General features: G+C 40.6%; 1 protein-coding gene across 3 annotated transcripts in view; it reads left to right on the plus strand.

Annotated features, from left to right (window-relative positions):
* The window catches only part of RASA3 (RAS p21 protein activator 3), a 129154-nt gene that overhangs the window by 65133 nt on the left and 40533 nt on the right, over positions 1-23488 (plus strand). For all 3 annotated transcript variants that reach the window (XM_017817379.1, XM_017817380.1, XM_017817381.1), the window contains exon 5: positions 7053-7129. In XM_017817379.1, coding sequence (XP_017672868.1) covers positions 7053-7129 — 77 coding nt within the window. The remainder of the gene's footprint in view (positions 1-7052; positions 7130-23488) is intronic.

Raw genomic sequence — 23488 nt, forward strand, 5'->3', positions numbered from 1 at the left:
GGGACTAACAGCAGAAGAAACAACTTTCTAAGGTCTTTGAAGTCCATAAGAGCATGATGTTGCACACTTTCCATGGGACCTGTTTCTTTTCTACTAGTCATTTGTCTTTCAGGATTTGCGTTCTCATGCTTTTTGAGGTCTGGAAGCAAAAATTGCCCTGCTGTTGTGTGTACATCTCTTTTGATCCATGAATGTTTGCCTTTTCTTCACAGAAGGAAGTTTACCCAACAGTAACTGATTCAGATATTTGCCTAGGGCTGTAGATGACAGATGCTCTCAGTGGTCCATGTGTTCTCAGCGGAATTTAAGCCCAAGTGCACATGCAATCTCTAAAAGGCCTTTCCTGTTTTTGAGTAGTTTTCCCCTTCATTTTTTTTCACAGTAATTTCGTAGTTCAAGTCTGTTTTGTGAAGTTTGGGCTCTGCAACCTGAATACCCTTTGTGTGCATGTAATCAGTGGAGTGGTTAAAGATCCAGAGATATTCCAATTAATATTGGTATACACCAGCATACTCCAAACCATGTAGTCTATATATGCCAAAGCAGGGGAGAAATGTAAGGAGAATTAGATCATTCTGACATGTTTTCCTGTCCAGGCTCTTGTTTTAAAAGTTCCCCTTTTCAAGTGTGCTTTAGTTACTTCCTCCACAGCACTGACAAATGTGAAATGGTCATATCCTCATACAGCTGAGTTCTCAGTTCTAAATGACAGAGTGCTTTTCCAAAGCCAGTCATGCTCAAGGTCTTATGTAAAACTCATTGTTGGGGCAAAAAAAGTCTGACAAAAACTTGAAAATTGCTCATTTCTCTTTCCTTCTCATAAGAACTTTAATGTGTCTGAAACATGGCTATTTGGCTATCAACGTAAAAAAAATAAAAGACATGTGAAGGGCAGATAACCAACACTGAGGAAGCAAATTGTCTCACATTTTAACCTTCTGTACTCAAAGCTTTGTGCAAAAGATTTACTCATGTTAAGTACTTTCTTCAGACACCAGAAGCCCTTCACCACATTAGCATTTTGCCTGCATAGGCCTTTGACTATTGTTGATTTAAACATGCCTATTCCTGAGTATGGACTGATATGACTGTCATGTGGTGTACGAGACTTCATTAGTGGAAAACATTACTTACAGGTATGTTTGGAGAGTACATCTAAAATTCTTTTGTTGTGCTGGACATCACTACTGGCTCTGAAATGCTGCCTCTGTATTAGGTAGAAGAATCTATCCAGGGCACTCTGTGCTCCTCAAAAAAACCTTTCCTCCTTTGTCATAACCTTCCCATTGAATGTAGAATCTTTATCCCAAGTGTCAGGCTTCATAAATGAAATCTTGGCCTTGCCAGGGTGGGAGTTTTGCCACGAGTTCATCAGAGCCAAGGTTTCACCACAAGCTTTTGAATTAACTCTTCTTCGTTCAGTCCTGTGTGACAAAGAAGTTTATTGCAGAACTGCAAAGGAAGCTGGAAGTGTATTACTGTGTTATTTTTTTCACTCTACCTTCATAATATTGTTTCCACAGACTCTTGCATATCTGCCCACTTCCTGTTCTGTGTAAATCAATGCTCTTTATATTTGTCAAACAAATCGTGTTGAACTGCAAGGACTCTGATGCTAATTGTTATTTAAGGATATGTATTTGAAGATGGACAAGGTTGAGCAAATTATCTTTAGGAGCAACTGTATAGGGCTGTTTCACTTCAGTGACTGATAGAATTACGTTATCTGTTGAACAGTTAAGAGCATTGCATGCTCACTGTCCAACACTGATATTTGCTATCTTTGTGTAAGTATTTAAATGCTTCTCATGTAAAGATGAACCACTGACGCATTTTGTACAACCTATTGTAAGCATGGGTATATGCAAATTGTAAAAAGAAGTTGCTTCCAGGTTTGGTGTCAGCTTTTTACCACACACAGGAAATAAATGGGTGTTACCCTCTATTTTGTGAACAGTGGCTCTTAGGTTTCTATCTTCTAGTTATTTTGAAAAGAGATGAAATGTCTGTTTCGATAGGGTGGGGAGATTCTTAAGGCTAAATGCCTACTGACAAAATTATTTCAAACAACTGAGCCATGCATCAGCAATGGTAAATAATGTTTGTGATAAAGGAAAAGACAAGCTATCAACCAGATCCTGCTTTGTGGCAAGACTTCCTCCCTATGTGACTGTAAGAGTGGAGGATTGAGACTTAACCCCACAAAGGACTAAGACAGTCAGTCAGGATTTGGTCTGCTACTCTTCAATAGCTAGTCTGTAACATGGCATGTGGTAAGGAGCACCTACTTCTGAACAATATTTACATGGTTTTAAAGTAGCATACCTGGGTTTTCTATCTACAGAACACAATTTGTCTGGGGAAATGAAAACCTTTCATTTACGCTATCTACATATTGTATCTCATCAAAGTATTTGAGAGGAAAACACGATTGATTATAAGGATTTTGACCATATGGCTGCATTCTCCCCTTAGAGAAACAGGAAAGTTAACATTGTACCATGTGAAGTTGTTTGCCAATTATTGAGCAATTCTGACAAGCTTGCACATATGGAGAGCAAGCAGTCATCAGTTCTGCTTTGCTTAGCATTTATGAATCCATGCAGTGTTCATTAGAGCTGTTGTACTTTCCTCAGCAATAGACTGGGTTTTGTTCCAGTTTCTTGTGTGCTGCACTGTGGCCCAGCAGGCAGGCTGTGATCTGGAGCATGATCCTTAGACCTTTCCCAGCTGCCTGCTGCCCTCTGCTAAAGGAAGGAGCAACTGTTACAAGCAGCAAATGTACACAGCAAACAAACTCTTCCTCCTGCTCTCAAACCTGCTGTTAAACTGTAACCTTATGTGAGGCTGCTGATAATGCTGCAGGTTTGGATTTACCTAAAGCAATAGTTGCACCCTTGGTCTTTCCCACTCCCTCAAGGGCAGCATTTAGTGAGCCCTTAGAGTTCGGCTCAGTTTTATTGTTTGCTTTTAAGCTTTACCAGTGCCAGAAAGTGACATCTTAGAAAGTTGCCTAAGAGGGTTTCAAAGTAGACAGGATCTGTTCAATAACATTGGCTATATCCTGAATTAAAATTTGGAAAGACTGAGAAAGCAACAACACAAGTTGTTCCCTAGTTTGGAATGGTCTGTGTACACCACTGAGTTCTTCCAATGCTCATTTCTCCAGACAAATTGCAGCAAGAGAAAATAAACCAACACACCAGGGCTATCATAGTCCTAAATTTGAGATTCAAAAAAAATATTGTGTTGGCATTAGTCACTAGTGGGCTGTGGTTCATGTCACCTGCTTAGCCTAGTCCTCTCCTGCAACTCGCCCATCTCCAGGCATGAGACTGCCTGCAGTAACTCTTTACCAGCAGGATGAGGAGTGAAGAGCCAAAAGGCACTCACAATCCCTCTTTCCACACTACTGAGCAGTGAGCAGAGTTGAGCTGTGTTGGGAAAAGTGTCCCCATATGGGATAAATGTTTGGAAAATTTCCATGCAGGTGCACTCACACCTTTGCGGGAGAAGTTCCCAGCAAAATTGAGTAGGCTAATGAGAAGTAGAAAGGTGGGTGATCACAAACCTCTTGTCCAGGAGGCTTAATAGTAGACAACTACCTTTTCCAGGAGTTTTTGTGCTATCAGTGTTTCAATCCGCAGTAACTCACAGCTGGATTCCAAGGAGAAAGGAGGTGGTTGGAGGCAGGATTTTCCTGTATCTATAAAACCAGGACCTTGAGTCTGCTTTTTCTTTTCTTCTTATGATCAGTTTCAAGTTTGGTTTTCAGATAACTGTTTGTGTAGTAAAGGGTATATTTAACAACCATAATTTGTTTTTTCCTCTCTAAGATCTTTCAAAAGTTTGGTTTGTTACTGATTTCCTTTTGAATATTGTCTACTTCCTTACAAGAAATTCATTCAACTGATGGGTTCTTTAATCAATAATTGAAAAATGGAAGCTGGCTGGCCCCATTTTGTGATGTTAGATGTGATTAGGAAGGATGTACGACCTATGAACTCACCTTCTGTATCAGCTGGAGTTTATGGAAAAGGAAGTGTTCAGCAGTTGACTTGGCACTCTGTCAGCTTGTTCCTTGAGAAGGTCTTGTCCTTCCAGATGAGAAGGTTATGCTAATAAGCATAGCTACTTCTAGGAACATCCTGAAATATATTTTTTAATGGAAATGTTTTGAGTAATTAATACATTCTACTTCAGAATTGTCAAACCTCCAGATTTTTCTGAGGTTTTTTGATGTGCTGAAGGGAAAAAAGGTTTATGACCTTAAAGCCCAGGACTGAGCCTAGATTCAGGCACTGACTCCAAAAAAGGGATTCTGTCTGAGAAGGATCAAGGCACTGTTTCAGCTGTAAAACAGAGACAGTATTTTTTTTATCCTGTTGCATTGTCTAACCTTTCCTGCTTGTGAGTTTTGTCTGTAACTGCACATCTACTACAATTGGAGACTCTTGTTATTATCACAGTAATTCTTTTAATAATAAAAATATGAATTTTTTTCTTATAATCTGTCAGTAAAGATCATGGCAATTCCCTGTTTCTGTGGTACTTTTAATCCATTATAAGTTGACCTTCTTGTTGAATAGATTAACTTTTGATCTTATGATACTGATTTATTGCAGTTTTCGGGGCCTCTGGTGGTCTAGTGGTTAGGGTGCAGGACTCTCACCGCTGCGACCCGGGTTCGATTCCCAGCCCCCCGGGCAGATGGAGCTCGTCAGCCCTGTGTGGCAATCCATCTAAGAGAAGGTCACTCTAAACAAACCTACGTCCTGGGGACCTCACTGCCACTGTCCAAGCTCGCTCGGCCCTGGCAGATGAACCTCAGGATTAAAGGGTGGGCTCAGTTCAGCGCACACTGGGTCTCACCTAAAAAATCCACTGCGCAGGCTCGAAGGGTTAATGACCTTTCCCAAATCTTCGCTCGCGAAGACTGGCCATCAACATTGCAGTTTTCAGTCTTCCCCTTGAGAAATGAGTTATCTGATATTTTGTAAACCCAGCTAATGCCATAGCACAGGAGTAAACTTATTCAGGTGAATCCTTACGTTTTGCCTAATTAATTTGGGAAAAAGCATTCTGTTTATTGTAGGAGTTACATTTTCTGTGAATTAACCCTACCAGTATGTTACTGTAGCCTTATTTTAAGGTATTTGAGTTTTTAACTGGAAGTAAAACACTGGAAGGTGTTTTGGGAATAGTTGTAGGCTGCTGGTCCTAGTGATCCCATGACCTCTGTTTTGCTGTATGAAGCTTCGAATCACTTTTTGAGCAGCTGACCATTATCAAAACCTTCACAAGAGAAAAATGAAAGCTACAATAAATAAAAAGCATAAATATTTCTATAAAAACATTTTCTTCCCTTAGTATTTTTCAACAAAGGGATATTTTCTCTGGAGTTTTTAGGTCTCTGTTCCTGTCTCTCAGTTTCTTCAAAACTTGTATTAATGTTGATTTCTCTAGTAAAGGTGGTATGCAAGATAGCAGCAATTGTTTTTACCCGTTCACAATATAACTTTGTTCTCCAGAGTCTAATTGTTTAGTTCCTGTAATTAAACATTTGACCAGTGGAAGAGAGAGCAGTGAAGAGTAAGGGAAAAGATAGTAAAACAGAAGGCAGAAAACCAAAGTGCTTAACTAGAGTTCTTAGCTGGTTCTGTACTCAGCTCTTGTCATGTATGAGTACAGTGGGCACTGCAGTGGTACTAAGTCCTTAAGAGCTGGGTCTAGAAGTGGCTTTTTATGCATTTGTGCAGAGAAGTCCTGCTCTTATGCGTGAGGACAGGCTTCAGTTCAGAAGCCAGTGACACATGTTGACTTGTGTACACACTGACAGGGTGAAGGAGGATACCTGTCTTGCGGAAGGAGATGGGTCAGGAGTCTGATGGTGAAATGCAACACCTTTGGGTTTTACATTGGGCAGGGGAGTTTAATTGTTTTGTTTAAAATGAGGCAAAAGATACCTGGCAGGAGTCTTGTTTTTAAACTAACACACGTATTTGGGTCTTTCCCTGTTCAAAATGCCAGCGAGCTGCTGTGATGCCTCTGCAACCATGGGCTTTTATACAGACTGGAGAGGTTGTCTTCCTAGTTTTCTGGATGAACACCAGTATCATCTGCCACATGTACTTGAAAGGTCTATGTTCCAGCCCTGGCATAGGAAAAACTGTTACTGAGTCAGAATACTAAAGGTATAAGTAGGTGATAGAGGTTTGAAGAGTGAAAGAGTGAAGTGCAGGAAAGTATGGAATATGCATTCAAGGTAAGGCAGAAAAAATGGCACTGAGAAAGGGAATACACTAGGAAGGGAAGGGAATACACTAGGAAAGGAAGAGAATTGATTGTAGCAGTAAGAAACAATCTCATAGGCTTCTTCAGGACAAGTTTTTGGGCACTGGGTTTGTTTATGCTGCTCAGCCTAAGAGGACCAGGCTACTTAATTGTTGCTGCACTCCTAGCTGTGCTTTGAACTGCCTTCACCAGCTTTCGATATATAATATCTTAGCCCAAGTCATAATAAAGTTAGTGTGATGGTAAGGAGATGAAGACTGTCTAATAGCATTCAACAGGTTTGAATGTTTTTTTGTGGGGGTTTCTTTTGGTTGTTCAGTATAGTTTCGCTGATACTTGTGTCCCAATTTATATTGTTTAATAGATTTTATTTTTATAATGTTTAAAACATATAGGTGTTAATTTATAATGCGCTTCTGTGGTAGCTTTTCAATGATAGTGTTGCAGATACTTGCTTAATATTTGAAATGCTAATTATAGATAAAGCTCCAACACAACATTTCTGTGATACTCCTTGTCCTTTAATAGGTAAAACATACAGAGATAAGATAATGGTGGGAAGTATGCATTGAAATGTGCATAAATGGCTACTAATCTGGATTCTCTGGCAGTTGAAAGACCATAGTTACACAGTTATTGCTTAATCTTTATGCTTCTTCTGGAATTACTTGCACTAGCTGGCTTGCTTCAGTTTAAGTTGGAATGGTTTGACTGAGTATGCATAAAACTAACTTTTTGGTGCTTCTGGTGTGTTTCAGGGGAAGGTCCACCTCGAGCTGAGACTGAGTGAAGTAATAACAGACACTGGTGTCGTCTGCCATAAACTTGCAACACGGTAGGATTTGAAATGTAACTGCAGAGTTATGAGAAACACACAAATATGCAGTGCTTCATTTAAAAATAGTTGGAGGAATCAAAACATTGATTTGGACATTAAATGTTCTTAATCAACAATATCCTTATGAATTTATGGGATGTGAGATTTTTTTCATTTTCTCCTTTTCTCCACGTTATCATTTTCTTTGTAATGGCCTTAAATGTTAATAAATCTTTTATCCAGTTTAGTCATAGCATAAATACTAAAAAGACATCAAAGGGTAATAAAATAATGTGCTTCTATTTTCATTAAGGACCTTACCAGTTAAGCAATTTGTAGCACAACTTATGTGGTGACAGTGTGTTACAGAGTTGACTTAACAAACAAGTCTGCCATCAGTTTTTAAAGCAGCCTCAGAATCAGCACTACAGTCTCATTCAAGTTGAAACATAGGTGCCACGGGACTCAGATGGGAGTAAGATTTTGCTGTCCTCTTGAGTAGAAATCTGGAAGACCATTGCCCTCTGACCACACCAAACACTTTCAGGTGGCTACTTCAGAAGCAGTGGCAGAGCTGGTTGGCTTCTGACAGGTCCTATCAGAGCTCTGGAGTAGGTACATTTGAATTCTTTGCTGTCTGCTGTGAAGAGGCAGAGCGAATAACAGGGATAGTCTGGCGAAAGTTGCTTTGTAGGCTCTGAGTTTGAGTGAACTTGTTAAGTAGCTGCTATATCTCAGAACAAAAATTGCTATGTCAGTATAGCAACAGACACCTAAGCTGGTGTCTTCTGTTGAAGTGTTGTTTATATTGCTGTAGATCCTAAGACTTTGCAGAAGAGGGGGAAATAGAAGGTGGGAAAAGGCAGTTTCTTGCCTTTCTACTCCAGTGTGTGTCTGCTGTGAGAGAGGGTATATGCATGTGTGACATACAGGACAGTGGACTTATCACTGAGCTTGAATTATCCTCAGAGCAGGCCTGGAGGATACTGTGCTTAGAGAAGAGAGCACAGTTATACTGAATACCAGGTTGGGTGGTTTTTTTGCTTTGGCCTTTCTGGAGGTATGTATTGCACTCCTTAGAGGAGTGATACAGCCACAGAGGCCTCTGTCCATGTCTTTTGAACTCCAATTGTGGTTAAGACCCTGTGGTGTCTGTGACTCTGCAAACATAAATTAACTGAAACATTCTTTCATTCTCACCATGTTCTATTTTGAATAGTTAGGTGGTATACAGAAGGGCCTTCAGAAGTGTTTGCCTCTCTTTGTTTTGTTCCAAGAGCGTGTGTCATGCCACAGCCAGTTTTCTTTTAAGGGTTTTGTCTTCTGTTAAGTGAGACCTGATAACATTACAGTACCAATGGATTTTTCAGTGAAAGTCCTGAAATGCTAGAAATAGGTGTCTGAAACGGTCCTGCTATGTATGTAATACATGCAGCTTCTTGCTTCATGGAAAGCAGTAAGAGAGTGACTACTTTTAACAGTGTGGCAGTGTGCAGCATGTTTTTCTACCTGTCTGTTCATTTAACCAGACAGGTTTTAAGTCTTTATTCAAATTTTTGCCTATATGGCAATGATTTGAGGACTATTCCATTAAATTTTTACAATGCAGAGAAAAAACTTAGATTGGTTTGCAAAGCATTTTGTAACTGTGATTTGCAAGGTATTGTTCAGTAAATGAGCCCTTGGCTTTTGGAAACAAAATTTGAAAATCAGAGCTCAAGCAAGCTTTTGTCTGCTGATACTAACTTTTCCCTTTTTCACCTTCTCTTCTGTATCTGGCCTAGGCACTTGGTTTGTCTTTGGCTAGTTTCCATGTTTATTTGTTATTTGAGTGGTAAGTGAGAGTAGTACTTAGCAGCTTAGATAAAGAAATAAGGGGGAAAAATATTTCTAGAGTATGTAGTTCCATTGGTGCAGGTCTTCATGGCAGTGTCTCATGTGTGATTAATAAAAAAGGAATCATGAAGAGGAATGAGAAAGGGGAATGATTACATGAGGGGGAAAAAAGCACTTCATTATGTAGTCCACCATTTTCTTCATGCCACACTATTTGCTTTAGGAAGGTGTAGAACAAACTGCAGTTCTTAACATTTTTCCACATGATCTGAAATCTCCTTCAGGTTTGTTCATAGTTAGTTTGGTTCTAATACTTAGGCATGTAAGAAAAGAGTGTGGTAATTAAGCAATGCTCAGCTAAATGTCTGTGTAGCTGGAATTTGCCAGTAGGGAGAGCAGCAAAGGCAGGGGAGGCAGAACCTTTGTTATGGGTAGGTCATGAGTGAAAAGCAGAGACTAGGTGTATTAGGAAAGTGCAGCTTCCAGTTGAGTATTGTGAAAATAACTGATTTCCTTGTGAACAGCTTATGAGTTTCTTACAGTGAACAAGTAAGACAAGGCTCTAAAACCATGAGTGAGAACCTAGAATCACTTAATCTTAAAACCAGACTCTTCCAATGAATCTAACACCTGTAAAAAAAAAAAAGTTTTTTTAAATGAAGCATTTAGCTGCAAAGATAAACACTATCCTGCAAATGATGTCATAGATATATCTAATTAAACAATTCAGGTTTGCAAGGAGAACAAAAGCTGCTTCCAGTGGCTAGCTGTTTAAAAATACCTTAGAGACACCTGCCTTTTTTAAGCCCCAGAAGAGTGCTTGTTTTCAAAGACCACATATACAGGCTGAATGAAGATTAGACCTAATTGGGAAACTTTTTTACCTCTCCAGGAAAATAAATAAAGATCAGTTTTCTTACAAGCTTACCCATAGGTTTTTGTCTGTGTGCCCTCTGAGCCTGTTCCCAGTGCCACCTCTGCATTCCAGAAAGCCTCAAAAGCGGCTAGGGCTTTGCTGAGCCAGTCTGCAGTCCCATGGAGCACACCATGAACAATCAGCTGGATGAATGGATGGAAAAATTCATCTCAGTGGAAGGTCAAATTGAAATTAAGTGCTGAGCTCTTGAACATTAAGTAGTAGATTATTTTAAAATGCAAAAGGCATGTCTGCTTCCTTAGCCCCTGCCGAGGAAGCAAAAAAAGCAGTTTAAAAACTGTTACCTAATAGCTTCTCCTTAGGAAGTGTTCAATACTTTCATTTAGTCTTAAACCACTAAACTGTTGTGCTTCATCAAAGCTCTTCAGAGACCCTAGTCTCTGCCAGCTGCTACAGCACAATCTCTTGGACTGAATCCCTGCAAAAGAGATTACAAGGAGAAGCATTAGTAGATTTATAAGTTACATTGACAGTACAGATGTAGGCACCACACTCAAACTGCCTGTGTCCCCCACCAACTTCTGCTGTCTTCCTCTGTAAGAATCACAGCTCACACTTGCATGTTCCTTCTGGGAACAATTTGCTACTTGTGGGCTCCCTCTGTGGAACTGGTGCAAAACCTAGTGGTCCTGGTCACTGCCTTGGGCACAATTGTCAGCTGAGTCCTCATAAATCCCTCATATCCCAGTTACAGGACTTGGGATGCAGGCACTTGATGCATATGTTCACATCATACAGAGAGAGCAGACTTACAGCCTGCTGAGCACAGACCTTGCCCAAGTGTATGTCAGATAAAAGACAACATGCATGGCCTTTGTGGCCTGGTACCTTCCTGAAACTGCATTTGTGCTAAATACCGTTGTGCTGCATAGTGAGTCACCTTGAGTGCTAGGAGAAAGAAAGTCTTACTCAGTACGTTCTGGCTTCTCCCCTCTCTGTCCTTCACTCACAAAAGATCTCGTGTTGTGTTCCTCCACAATTTTTACAGCCACAGCCACCTTGGCCCTCTGCACAGTCAGCTACTGCTTGTTGTGACTACCAGCATCTGGCCTTACCTTCCATTGGTGACAAACACCTCCTGTTTGTCAAGGGGTTTGTCTCCTGCCAGAAATCAATCTGTAGTTTTATGAACATTTTTAAGATACTGAGGCCATGGAAAGAAGTGGTCAAGACTTTCCCATACTTCCTGCTGCTTGTGTCCATACACACCCCTTTGTGCTGACACACAGCTCCTGGCAGCTGCTTGAGCAATGGTGTATTTTATTTTTTTTTTTCCCCTTGTGCTTTTTAAGCTGAAATATGCCTTAATGCTGTGTGTCCTAGAAACTGCACTTTTCTTTTTCTGTAATGCAGAGGAAGGAAAATGAGCAGCAGGGACCAGGGAAAGATGGTCTTTTTGCAGCTGTGCTAGGTTGAAGTGTTTGAATTAAGTCATGAACACTTTATCCATAATCCATTAATACCTCTGAAAAACAATGGTACATACTTCTCCCTAAATTTTTTATGAGCCACTACTTTCCATATGCAAGATAGCCTTCCTGCTTCACAACAGAAGGAAACTTTACTTTCTGTAAACCTTTCCTCACCATCGTTAGATCAGTTTCTGTGCAGCATATTTGTGTTCAACACAGAAAGGTGGTTTCCCAGAGGCTGTGAGGCCTCTTGGCTGTCCAGACAACTTTCTCTCATCCATCAGAGCAACAGGAATAGCAGATATATGCATTTGTATTTATTTAATAAAGAGGAGGGCTCCTGCAGTTAGCTTTGTAGAAATCCATAGACTTCGCTGTGGTTAAGCTACTAGAGGCAACATTTAGAAGTAGTGTTCTGTATTTAGCAAGATGACATCTTGCAGCATGCCTGAAGGAACAGGCCACTGAACTCCTGTTGAAAGTCAGAGTGAGCTGGGAGCCTGGCTCCCTGATCATCCTTTGAGAATTCCAGCATGTGTATGTAATTAGTCACATTTAAATGTCTGTATTTATTCGGTGTCCCCAGCTGCTCCTTCAAGTGTTGTCTTATGTCTTGTCTCTTAGTTTTAAAAAAACTTGCAAACATCTGCTTTGGAGAGCTCTCCCCTCCCCCCACTTCTTTTATTCTCCCACCCAGTACATCTATATAGCTAAATAACAACATATGTGGTTCAGTAGCCACAGTTTTCCATTAAGTTTCATAAGTCTACAAATACATGATCAAGGCTGAAATTTTATTTGGTAAATGAAACATTTGTAGCTCAGGTGGGGAAGATGTGGCTGCTCTGCATTAATTTAAAAATTAAATGCTATGCAACTCTCTTGAGAGCTCTACAAGATGTATTCCGACCATGTGGAACAAAGTTAAATGGGCAGTTTGCAAGAGCAAGCAGGAAAGGAAACAATAAGTAGATATGACATCCCTAAGATAAACACTTCAGAGGTTATTAAAAGAACAGTGACTGAGCTGTGGGCTTTTAAGAGCTTTAAAAGCCTTCTGAAGAGGAAGAGGGAGGTAAGGAGGAAGATGTCATTTATCACGTGTGGTTAAAGCAGAAGGTCTTTGCCTAGGGGTGTGCTGGGACTTGGTGATGGTTCCCCAGCCTTCTCTGCCATGTGAATATAGCACAGAGCATGTGAATATAGCAGAGAGCAGCATCTGACCTTTGTCACTGGTTGCTCATATTATAGATTTGAATTTCCTTGTCCATGAGCATTGCTGCTCACCAGTTGACAACCATTGCCCTGGATCAGACTGACTTTATGTAACTGTTTAAAATTCTCTTACGCAATGTGATGTTTCTAAGGTTAAGGTAAATGATGTTTCACTTTGAAAATTTTAGAGGCTCAGCCTCTCTTGTTGGTCACAATTCATGAAGGGCGAAGTCATATGTCAAGTCTGGCTGGAAGCGGTGAGATAATGGCCATTCGTACTTGTGGATCAGCAGTCTGCATCCTTAACTAAAGAGGAAAACACAATCCCATCTTGTCGGGTGAAGGTTTTCTGCTGTCACCTGTGATTGCATTTGGAGACACCTTAAAAAACTGGAGGAGTCCAGCTAGTCCTTCACTCGTGGAATATACTTAAATGCATTTGTGTAACATTAAAACATACAGGCATCATCTTGGAGTCATCTGAGAATTTTCCTTTACTGACTAGCTTGTTCCCTGATTTTCTTGTTTATGTTGGAGCTAGTTTGCTTTCTTGTAGATAACTATCTTCGTCATATCCCAGGAATAGATAAAGACTGTCTGAAGAGTTGGACTAAAGAGAAAAGTTGGAAATGCATGGCTATATTGTATCTGTTGATGCTGATGACCAAATTTTGTTGGCTTTCTGTTGTGACTTTCTGGTGCTGTTAAGAAGGAAAAGCAGGATTGCAGACAGGATGGCCAACTAAGTTTTAGATGGTATTTTTCTCTGCCGTTTTGTGGGGGTTCTTTGTTTGTGTTTTCTGAGTTCAATTGTAATGCAGAAAACACTGTGACTTGTTAGCTTGGTGCAATTTCTTTAATCTCTCATAGTATTCCAGTTTAATATGTGGTGGTGCTGCTGAGTGAACTCTGGTTACTTGTCAGAGCAGAGTTTGCGACTTGTCAGAGCAGTTTGCTCCTCTCTTGAGTGTGGTGTGCCATACTGTATTTTCCTTTTCCAGATGAGAGGTGGTATTCTGCAAAATGTCAGCAGGAACCAGGAGGTGCTCCTTCATGGAGAGAGTGTGCTGATGACATTGTTTTGTTACTATGTGAGGCAGCCGCACTTGGACTCAGGTTGTTGGTATGTTGGCCTGGCGCAAAGCTGCAGCTCCTGTTGAGTGTGGAAGTAGCATGAGGCCGGAGCTGGCAGTGGCTGCTCTTCCTGTGATGTTACAGCTCCTGGCGCTCTTTGCTTACATTGGGAATGGGTTTCTGAACCACCCTGCCTTTTGGGTTTGCTGCTTACAGGTTTAGAGAATGTATGTTTGTGTTGCTTTAGAGAAGTTTCTACTCCACTGCAGAGACATACAGCTTTGAACTCACTGCAGGGTCAAGTGAAGCTTATTCTCCTGCCTGAAATATGAGCTGAAATATGAATCAGTTAGGGGAAAAAAGGTATTGCTGACTACAAGCAGGCCAGTTTAATGTATGCATCAATTAGGTCAACTCACAGTATTTTGAAAAAGTTCAACTTCTGTTTGCTCCTGGGAGGGAATGCTAATGAAGGCATAAAGTGGTTTCAAGATTTCATTTTAAATAAACTCATACATCTATTAAAATGTGTTACAATCTTCTTTCTCTAGAGACCATACCCTGCATCAAGCTATGCCTTTTTCCTGCAGGATTGCATCTTGATCATGCTTTTAATCTTATATGGGTTTCATGACAAACTGTTGGGGAAAAAGTGGTTGGAGGTTAGATCACATAGTATCTGGTATTTTTATCGTGAAGTGCTGCAATACTGTGAAATTTGGGGAATAGGAGGGGAAGAGAGAAAGAACAGATATGTATCTCTGTCCAAGGCTGTAACATAGTACATGATTTTTTTTTTTTCCTTTTCTCCAAGCTCATGTAGCATTGGATTACACTACCTCCCCTTTGCTTCTCCATCCCCACCATAACCTCTCTTGGCTGTTTTGTAGCCTAAATCAAGTTTAAACTCTTCACTCTCCATCAAACCTCCCCATGTATAGAAATACTATCTTCTCCTACTGCTGGATTTCCCACTAAATGAGGTTTGTTTCACACTCTTCACTTTTTTCTTCAATGCTTCTCCGCTGTTCATTAAATTCTTTGTTTATGCAAATCACGAACAAGTATCTTCTTTTCTATAATCCTAATCAAGAGCAACTTCGATTAGACCCTCCTCCAGCAAAACATGTTTTAAACTGCTCACTGGTTTTGGATTGAATGGTCATCATATGACTGTGGAATATGTATAAAACTGAGTTTGTAATTCAAGACTTGAATATAACTCTTTAAAGTCAACAGTTTTAACAGTAAGTGCTGCTATTTAAATAACATCAGTGTACTTCCTGTTTTACACAGAGTAAACATAGACTGAGATTATAAATGGAGGCAAACTATTCAAGCATAAATCCTTCTGATAAATGACTTAATTTCTAAATGTGCTTGAGGTCACTGTATTTGTAAAAAATTTCAAGAACTATGAATTGTTAGCACATTCAATACACCGATAGTACCCCAAATGTCTACACTTTTTACTTCACTGATGTCCTTTAATGATGATCAACCAGAGCACTTCAATCAGTTCAATTGCGTTTGAGGTAGGGCCCTTGGAAAAATTAGTTAGTTGTCTTGCAACATGAGCTCTTTGGAGTACACCATATTTAGCATAACACAGAGGTAAATTTCACAGAATATCACAGAATATGCCAAGTTGGAAGGGACCCACAAGGATCATGGAGTCCAACTCCTGGCCCTGCACAGGACCGTCCCCAAGAGTCACACCGTGTGCCTTAGAGAATCATCCAAACTCTTCTTGAACTCTGTCAGGCTTGGTGCTGTGACCACTTCCCTGGGGAGCCTGTTCCAGTGCCCAACCACCCTCTGGGGAAGAACCTTATTCTAATATGCAACCTAAACCTCCCCTTACACAACTGTTCTTACACAATGATTCTCTTGCATCCTGTCACTGGTCACCACAGAGAAGAGATCAGTGCCTGCCCCTCTTCTTCCCCTCACAAGGAAGTTGTAGACTGCCATGAGGTCTCTCCTCAGTCTTGTTTTCTCCAGGCTGAGCAGACCAAGTGTCCTCAGCCACTCTTCATACAGCTTCCCCTCAAGGCCCTTTGCCATCTTTATTGCCCTCCTTTGGACTCAGTCTCTAAGAGCTTAATATCTTTCTTATATTGGGGCACCCAAAACTGCACTCAGTGCTTGAGGTGAAGCTGCTACAGTGCAGAGCAGAGCGGGACAATCTCCTCCCTTGACCGGCTGGCGATGCTTTGCCTGATGCCTCCCAGGACACGGTTGGCCCTCCTGGCTGCCAGGACACTGCTGACTCATATCCAACTTGCCATCAACCAGTACCCCCAGGTCCCTTCCCATGGCACTGCTTTCCAGCATCTCATTCCCCAGTCTGTATGTACAGCCAGGTTTGTCCCATCCCAGGTGCAGAATCCGGGGCTTCCCCTTGTTGAAGTTGTTGTATGGTTGGTGATTGCCCAGTCCTCTAATTTGTCGAGGTCTCTCTGCAGGACCTCCCTGCCTTTGAGGGAATCAGCAGCTTCTCCCAGTTTTGTGTCATCTGCAGACTTGCTTAGCATCCTTTCCAGTCCTGTGTCCAAGTCCTTTATGAAGATGTTGAAGAGCACAGGGCCTAAGATGGAGCCCTGTGGAACCGCCCTAGTCACAGGTCACCAGTCTGTTGTTACCCCATTCACTATTACCCTCTGTGCTCGACCTGTGAGCCAATTGCTCACCCACCAAATGATGTGTTTATCCAGCTGCGCTGGACATTTTGTCCAAAAGGATCCTGTGAGAGACAGTATCAAAAGCTTTACTGAAATCCAAAAAGATTGCATCAACTGGCTTCCCTTGATCAACTAGGTGGGTTACTTTGTCATAAAAGGAAATCAAGTTTGATAAGCAACAGGACTTTCCTCTCATGAAGCAGTGTTGGCTGTGACCAATGACTATGTTGTCTTTCAGGTGTTTTTCAATACCTGCCAGAATAATCTTCTCCCTAACTTTGCCAGGCACCAAGACTGACAGGCCTGTAGTTTCTGGGGTCCTCCTTCTTGCCCTTCTAGAAAATTTGTATGCTGTCTCATTCTGAATGACTCTTGGGATTTCTACAGCTTTTGTGGCAGGCACTTAAGGAAAACCAGTGCTGGAGAAGTTTCTAAAGGAGCAGTGTGATGGGACTCAAAAATCACACTTGTCTCTGCAGATCTTTTTATGTGTTGTTCCAAGAGCGATATTTGCCAACGTTGCATTTAGGTAGTCTAGTGGTTAGGGTGCAGGACTCTCACCGCTGTGACCCGGGTTCGATTCCCGGCCCCCCGGGCAGATGGAGCTCGTTAGCCCTGTAAGGCAATCCATCTAAGAGAAGGTCACTCTAAACAAACCTACGTTCTGAGACCCTCACTGCCACTGTCCAAGTTTGCTCGGCCCCGGCAGATGAACCTCAGGATTAAAGGGTGGGCTCAGTTCAGCGCACGCTGGGTCTCACCTAAAAAATCCACTGCGCAGGCTCGAAGGGTTAATGACCTTTCCCAAATCTTCGCTCGCGAAGACTGACCATTATTAGCATTTAGGTAGCAGAACAGAGAACTAGGGATGGACATCAAGGTATGATAGGAACAGGGGAAACTGAAGGGTAAAGGGGAAGTTACAAGGCCTCAGGTGTCACAGTTGGGTGGCTTTTTTTTTTTTAATTTGGTTTTTTTCAAATATAAGGAAAGTAAAGACATGGTAAACAATACATAGGAAATACTTTTTATTAACACCATTGTTCACAGAAGAATTTTTGAGAGGAAGTTATTGCAAGAAGCCTTACAGTGTGTGTGGCAATAATGAGAAAATATCTTTTGCCCTACTCTGTCTGGATGAGCTAGGGATCATGTGCTTCTGTGTATATTATTGTACTGAGAATGCAACTGCTTATATACTGTGACCAAATTCTTTGCTGAGTCCACTGTGCTAAGGTCACCTGGCATCTACTATACTCTCCCTACTCCCCTTTCTTGTTGTAAATCTTTGACTTGAATGCCATTTTCTGGCAATTTCGGTAAGAGTTTATTGTGAAAAATTTTATCTATGTTGCTAATTGTGTATTTGTAACATACAAAGCACTTATGAGTCAGAAAGATTAAAAGTCTTTTAATATCCATTTTTAATTTAATAGCACTTTGAGATCAGTCATTTTCACTGTCCCACTCTTCTCCTTCCCCCTGTACAAGACAGGTTGCTAGTTCCTCCTTTAATCATGAGAAAAGGGAAATATTTTGAAAGAAAATGCAACAAGTGCAGAAATTGTCAAGGAGGCTCAGCTTTTGGAGGCAGTAGTGTCTGCAATTAATTTTAACTCATTTTATAGTTGACTTGTTTCCAAGCTGATGGTTTTGTAGTAATTTCTTACATGCTTCAAGCAGAAACAAGACTGTATACAGCTGTAGATGTACTCACTGCAGGTGATTTTACCCTTTTAGTTAAGTTGTTTGTCACTGCTGTGTTGTCCAGTTTCCCACCCTACCAGCCTAAACATCACACTGATAAGAGGTGGCACAGTGTGACAGCTGACTCTCACTATTTATGAGTCAAAAGCTGCTGAGAATTGATGAACTGCCATATTCCTTCCTGGGGACATCCAGTGGTGCTTTCTTCTCTGCAAAGCCTTTGAATTTAACAAAATTAGTAGAATTTGAGTATCTTTTGAAATATCTACCATTTTTTCAAATTTTGCAGAAATCGCCAACTGATTAAAAAAAGAAGTCACCAGTGAGAGATTGGTGGACAAATAGAAACAGAAAACCTAAACCTGTATATTTAGGAGACCAGGCTAAAAAGGATGCTGTTAAACTCAGAAGTGTTCATGGAAGAGGTACAAGAAGAATTGAAGACCTGGCAAATATGTCTTACAGTGAGGGAGTGTTTGATTCATGCAAGAAAAACTTCAAAGTCATGAAATCACAGTATGCACGATATTCAGAGGAGAGTCCTTTTGATTTTATGGTTACTTTATTCTTGCCATAGTAATATCTGGTGTTGGGAAGCTAAAGGCTCATCTAATGGGAAACAAGTAGTAAAACACTTTTTTTTTTTTTTTTTTTTTTTGGTAATGATTGTTAATCAAGGTACAGTTTAGTGAAGAATATTGTAAGGATATTGTAATCATTGTGAGTCTTTTGAGTTAAGCCTCAATTGCTTTTAAGAATATGCTCTTAGGATGCAGTAGACATCATGACGATGCTGCACAACTTGACTAGGGGAGAGCTTTTATCGCTGACTTGAAAGAGACCACACAATATTATCCCAGTGATCCCTTTTGGGTCCAAAATATGAGGAGAAACTTAATGAAAGTACAAACTGTTTGTCCAATAACTGGAATTACAGAGCTCATGCGGGCTACTGGTTACAGCTGGATATACCAGAATGCCCATCTGACTATGCTCTAATTTGAATCTTGTTTTTCCATAAGAAGATCTAAAGTGGTAAGACATAAAAACCTTTAATAAAGAGCACGCACTTTACATTGTTTTTCATCACTAGAGGTTTAGTACTGTACAAGCAACAGTATAGCCACCACTTGGTGAAGCAGTCTTCTTTGTATGAAATAACTACAGGTTTTAGCTGAACTAGGACATGACCGACCTTTCAGAATAGAAACGGGACAGTGTGCCAGTAGAAGCTGTTTACAATTTGTGTAATGCTTTGCTCCTGGTAGAGTACCAGGTTTACCATTTGGATGTGCTTTCATTGTGCAAGTAATCATACCTGATGCTTTTTTACATCCAACAAGTCAAGGTGTTTTGTCTTCCATTAAAAGTCTGTGGCTTCCTCTCAAGGCACCTTCCAGGTATAACTGTGGTGACTCAGTACTCGACAATTGTTCAGAAAAGTCTATTTGTTGTTGTTGTTCTGAAATACTGCCTCTAAAAACTGTATGTCTCTGTGTTTTTAGAGGAGAAAGACATCAGACATTCCAGGTTGGTATTTTCCAAATGTCTTAAAAATTGTGGATAGTCTTGAGTCTGGTGCTTTAGCTTTACAGTTATAGTGTTGCAGAGGACGATGCTTTAGAAGGTTTCACTGCTAATGGAAGTTTTTGTCTGCAGGATCCACTTTCTTTGGTGTTGCCACAGAATGGCCACAAAACATCCTTCCTGCAATATCTGTATTATATTCACAGTGTGATCCTTTAGACACAGAACACTGAACGCTGTAAAGCATGTCTCCTTGTAGGACCAGAGGAATGATTCCAAGTAGGCAAGACACCATCCTGTGACAAATGGTGTATGCATCCTGTTTGATCTCTGATCTTGCCAAGTCAGAGACCTGGTCTAGTGGGAGGTGTCCCTGCCCATGGCAGTGAGGGTTGGAACTAGATGATCTTTGAGATCCCTTCCAACCATTCTATGAATAGCTCTATCTGCATTAGTGTAAAAAATTTAGGTAAATGAAACTTAACAAGCCTGATCTGGATGTTGCTATTTGAATTACTAAAGAGTCCATAGTTCTGCTTCCCACCTTTCACAGACTTGGTGTATCTGATTTAAATCGAATATTTCTGTTGTGTTTTTTTTTTTCTTTAACTAAGCACGATTTTTGAGGATATAGTGCCTTGATTTTAGTGTTAAATAACTGGGTTTTATTTTTTTACCTCCTCTACTTGATTACTGCATTGTCTGTAATCACAATGAGATACATTAACATCTTTTTAGATACGCAAATCTTAGAGCTTTCCTAAATCTTCGTTCGAGAAGCCTAGCCATGATTTGATTTGATTTGAGATACACAAATCTTGACAGCATCAAGTTATTATTTTGTGAATTCTAGTTTATGTAAACTATGACACAATTTGTTTAACCTTAGCCCAGTTCTCTTATCAAAACAAATACAGTGCTTCAGCATCACTTTGGAACTTAGTTGTCAACCAAACTGCCATCAGGTTTAAGTAGGGCTGATGAATCAGCTTAATTTGAATTGCTACACATGCAATACTTTAATTAAGAAAAGATCACATGCTCTGCCCTGTAATAATAACTATTGTTAATTGAGATCCCAGATCGTCTGATTATTCATATAAACGTGATCAAAAGTTGTTCTGAGTTGTTTCAGGACTAGTAGTAGTATGGCCAGTCTTCGCTAGCGAAGATTTGGGAAAGGTCATTAACCCTTCGAGCCTGCGCAGTGGATTTTTTTTCAGGTGAGACACAGCGTGCGCTGAACTGAGCCCACCCTTTAATCCTGAGGTTCATCTGCCAGGGTCGAGCGAGCTCGGACAGTGGCAGTGAGGGTCTCAGGACGTAGGTTTGTTTAGAGTGACCTTCTCTTAGATGGATTGCCTCACAGGGCTGACGAGCTCCATCTGCCCGGGGGCTGGGAATCGAACCCGGGTCGCAGCGGTGAGAGTCCTGCACCCTAACCACTAGACCACCAGGGGCCCCTTGAGTTGTTTCAAGTTGTGTTTTTAAAAGCATTAAAAGTTCTGCCTACCTCAGGTGTGCCAAGGCATGCTCATCACAGAAGGCTATAGTCTCCATGATGTGTTTGAAGGTACCTTTGGTTGCTTTTTTGGTCCACAAATAATTACTTCTTTTCTTTTTAAATTGTGACCTATTTTTCTTTTGCTTTTCACGTAGAAAGGTGTATTTGCTACTACATCTAATGAAATGTATGATGTGAGAATCTATGTGGAGGAGTATTCAAGGATTTTAGTGGAGAAATCATTTTACTTGGATGAGAAGAAGCTGGCTGGGTTTACGTTCAGTTGGTGCCATGGCTTTTGTTAAACTATCTCATTCCCTTGCCTTCCCTTCCTGTGCACATCACCCAAAAGATATTGAGATTTGATCTAGACTCTCAACTGATGCATTCCCTTGGCCCATGGAGTTCCGGGTTGTTGTGCCCTGTGGTTCAATTGTGTCATGGCATGAGATTTAGATACTGTCCTCCAATCTGCTGTACTTCATGTTCTTCCAGTTCTTCTAGGCGTCCCTGTTCAAGTCACTTACTAGCATGTTTGAATTTTTATTTAAAATATTTCCATCTGTGGCTAACCTGAGGTATCTATTTGACTATACTCAGCACTTGGGAGGAAACCCTTACCAGCTAGGTAGGAAACCCTAGGATGTGCTGCTTCTGTTTTGCTCTTTTGTTTCTTAGAGTTGAAAACCCCAACTGTCACACACCCACACCTACCCACTCCCCACCAGGGTGCCTTACTTCCTTCTCTCTAAGTTCTTTAAAGCTTCTGCTTTTAATCTCTTCCTTATTTTTTTACTTACTTCATAATCAGATTCCTGCCAGTAGGTTCAAAAGCTTTGGGTGATTTCTTGGTAACTTTTTCTCTGCCAAGTCATTCCAAAACTGGCTTCTTCATTTTGTCTTCTTGTCATAGGGGTATCAATCATCTAATAATTGTAGATGCTTCTGGCCTCTGCTGGCTGGCAGAGGGGAAGTCAGGACAGTTTGTTTTGTTTGCAGCTTAGTTTGTTTGCTTATGTGGTCATGCACGTATACAGTGACATCCAGGCACTACCTGGAAGGAGGGATTGTGCTGTGTGCAGGCAGTTCCTTCCTGGGAGCAGGTTAAACTGGAACTGTTCTCAAGACAGAGATCATTGCAGTTTGCTTTCCATAAACCCTGTATATCCCATATAGCATACTGAGACCAACCTACCTTTTCAAGCAAGTATAGAAACGGCAGGGGAGATTTTTGTGTCACTGTCTGGTTTCATTATTTAGCCTTAACAGCATTTCTGTTTCTGACTCCCATGCTACCTTTTGGTCTTTTTTTTCTTATCAGCCTGTACAGACAGTATCTCATTGCTTCTATTTAGTATTGCTGTAGGCCACAGTCGGCTCAGCTAAAGCTTCTCTCTAGGCTGTAATCGCTTGTTGGGTATTGTAATTGTTGACATTTTGTGCTTCACTCCTCTTGCATTCCTCACCACACTGCTTTAACATAAATGCTTCTGCAACTGCCTTGATATGTCGACCCTGGCTTCCTGCCATACTACGTGAAATTCAGATTTCCTCACTTGCCCCTACCAGAATCAATAGTACCATCATTAAGCAAATTTATCCTTTCCTGGTTGTACCTCTTCTTTTGTGTTTCTATCCTTTATAATTTTTACATACTTCTTGCTTTGCTGTAACTTGTATTTGGGTCTTTTGTCTCCTCTGAATATCAGCATGTGCTAGAAATAATTTCTTCTCCTTACTCACCCTTCTTCTTTACTCTTCTGTCATTAAACTATCTCTCTGTGTTAATAACTAAGGTTTGCAAGTCTGAGACCAAGGCAGGAAGAAATGTTGTCAATGCCAGTAATAGTCACTAAATCAGATCAGTTTAAAATTTTAGTGAGCTTGTGTCTTTGTCTAAAGCCTCAGGGCACTGTCACAGAAGATAATTTAACCAATTTTTAATATTAACATAACTGAAGATTTTTAGAAGTCGTATTTAAGAAGCTTGCAACTCTCCTGTAATTGACTTGTAAACTGGCTTAACTACTAGTGAATTAACTCCCTCTCCTGTGAGAACAGGATGGCTGGCACCCAGTTTTTAGTCTACTCTCTTTAGTACAGGGTACAGATGGTACTCTGTAAATGTGTGGTTTTAAAGGTCTTTCTAGAGCTGATGTTTTGAACTATAGTATGGAGGACAGCACCCAGATAAGTAGCAGGAAAAAGTCTGTTTTCAAACTTCTAAGAAATTTATAGGTATCTACTGGCACAAGAAAATTTTGTGGTTTATTTGAAGTGATAGTGGTTTTAGGGATGCATATGTGTTGTCAGTATTTTTATCTTACATTTAATGAAAGAGGTTTTTGCATTGGCTGTAGTTTTACTATAGTATCTCTAATAGTATTTGGTTTAGAATGGGGAAGGAGGGGTTGTACCTATTAGTTGTCATTTGCTTTCTATATGTTATTTATTGGCTTTGTATGAATATTTGTCCCTGTT

The sequence above is a fragment of the Lepidothrix coronata genome, unplaced genomic scaffold (assembly GCF_001604755.1).
Source record: "Lepidothrix coronata isolate B3197 unplaced genomic scaffold, Lepidothrix_coronata-1.0 Scaffold60, whole genome shotgun sequence".
In the NCBI taxonomy this organism is placed as follows: domain Eukaryota; kingdom Metazoa; phylum Chordata; class Aves; order Passeriformes; family Pipridae; genus Lepidothrix; species Lepidothrix coronata.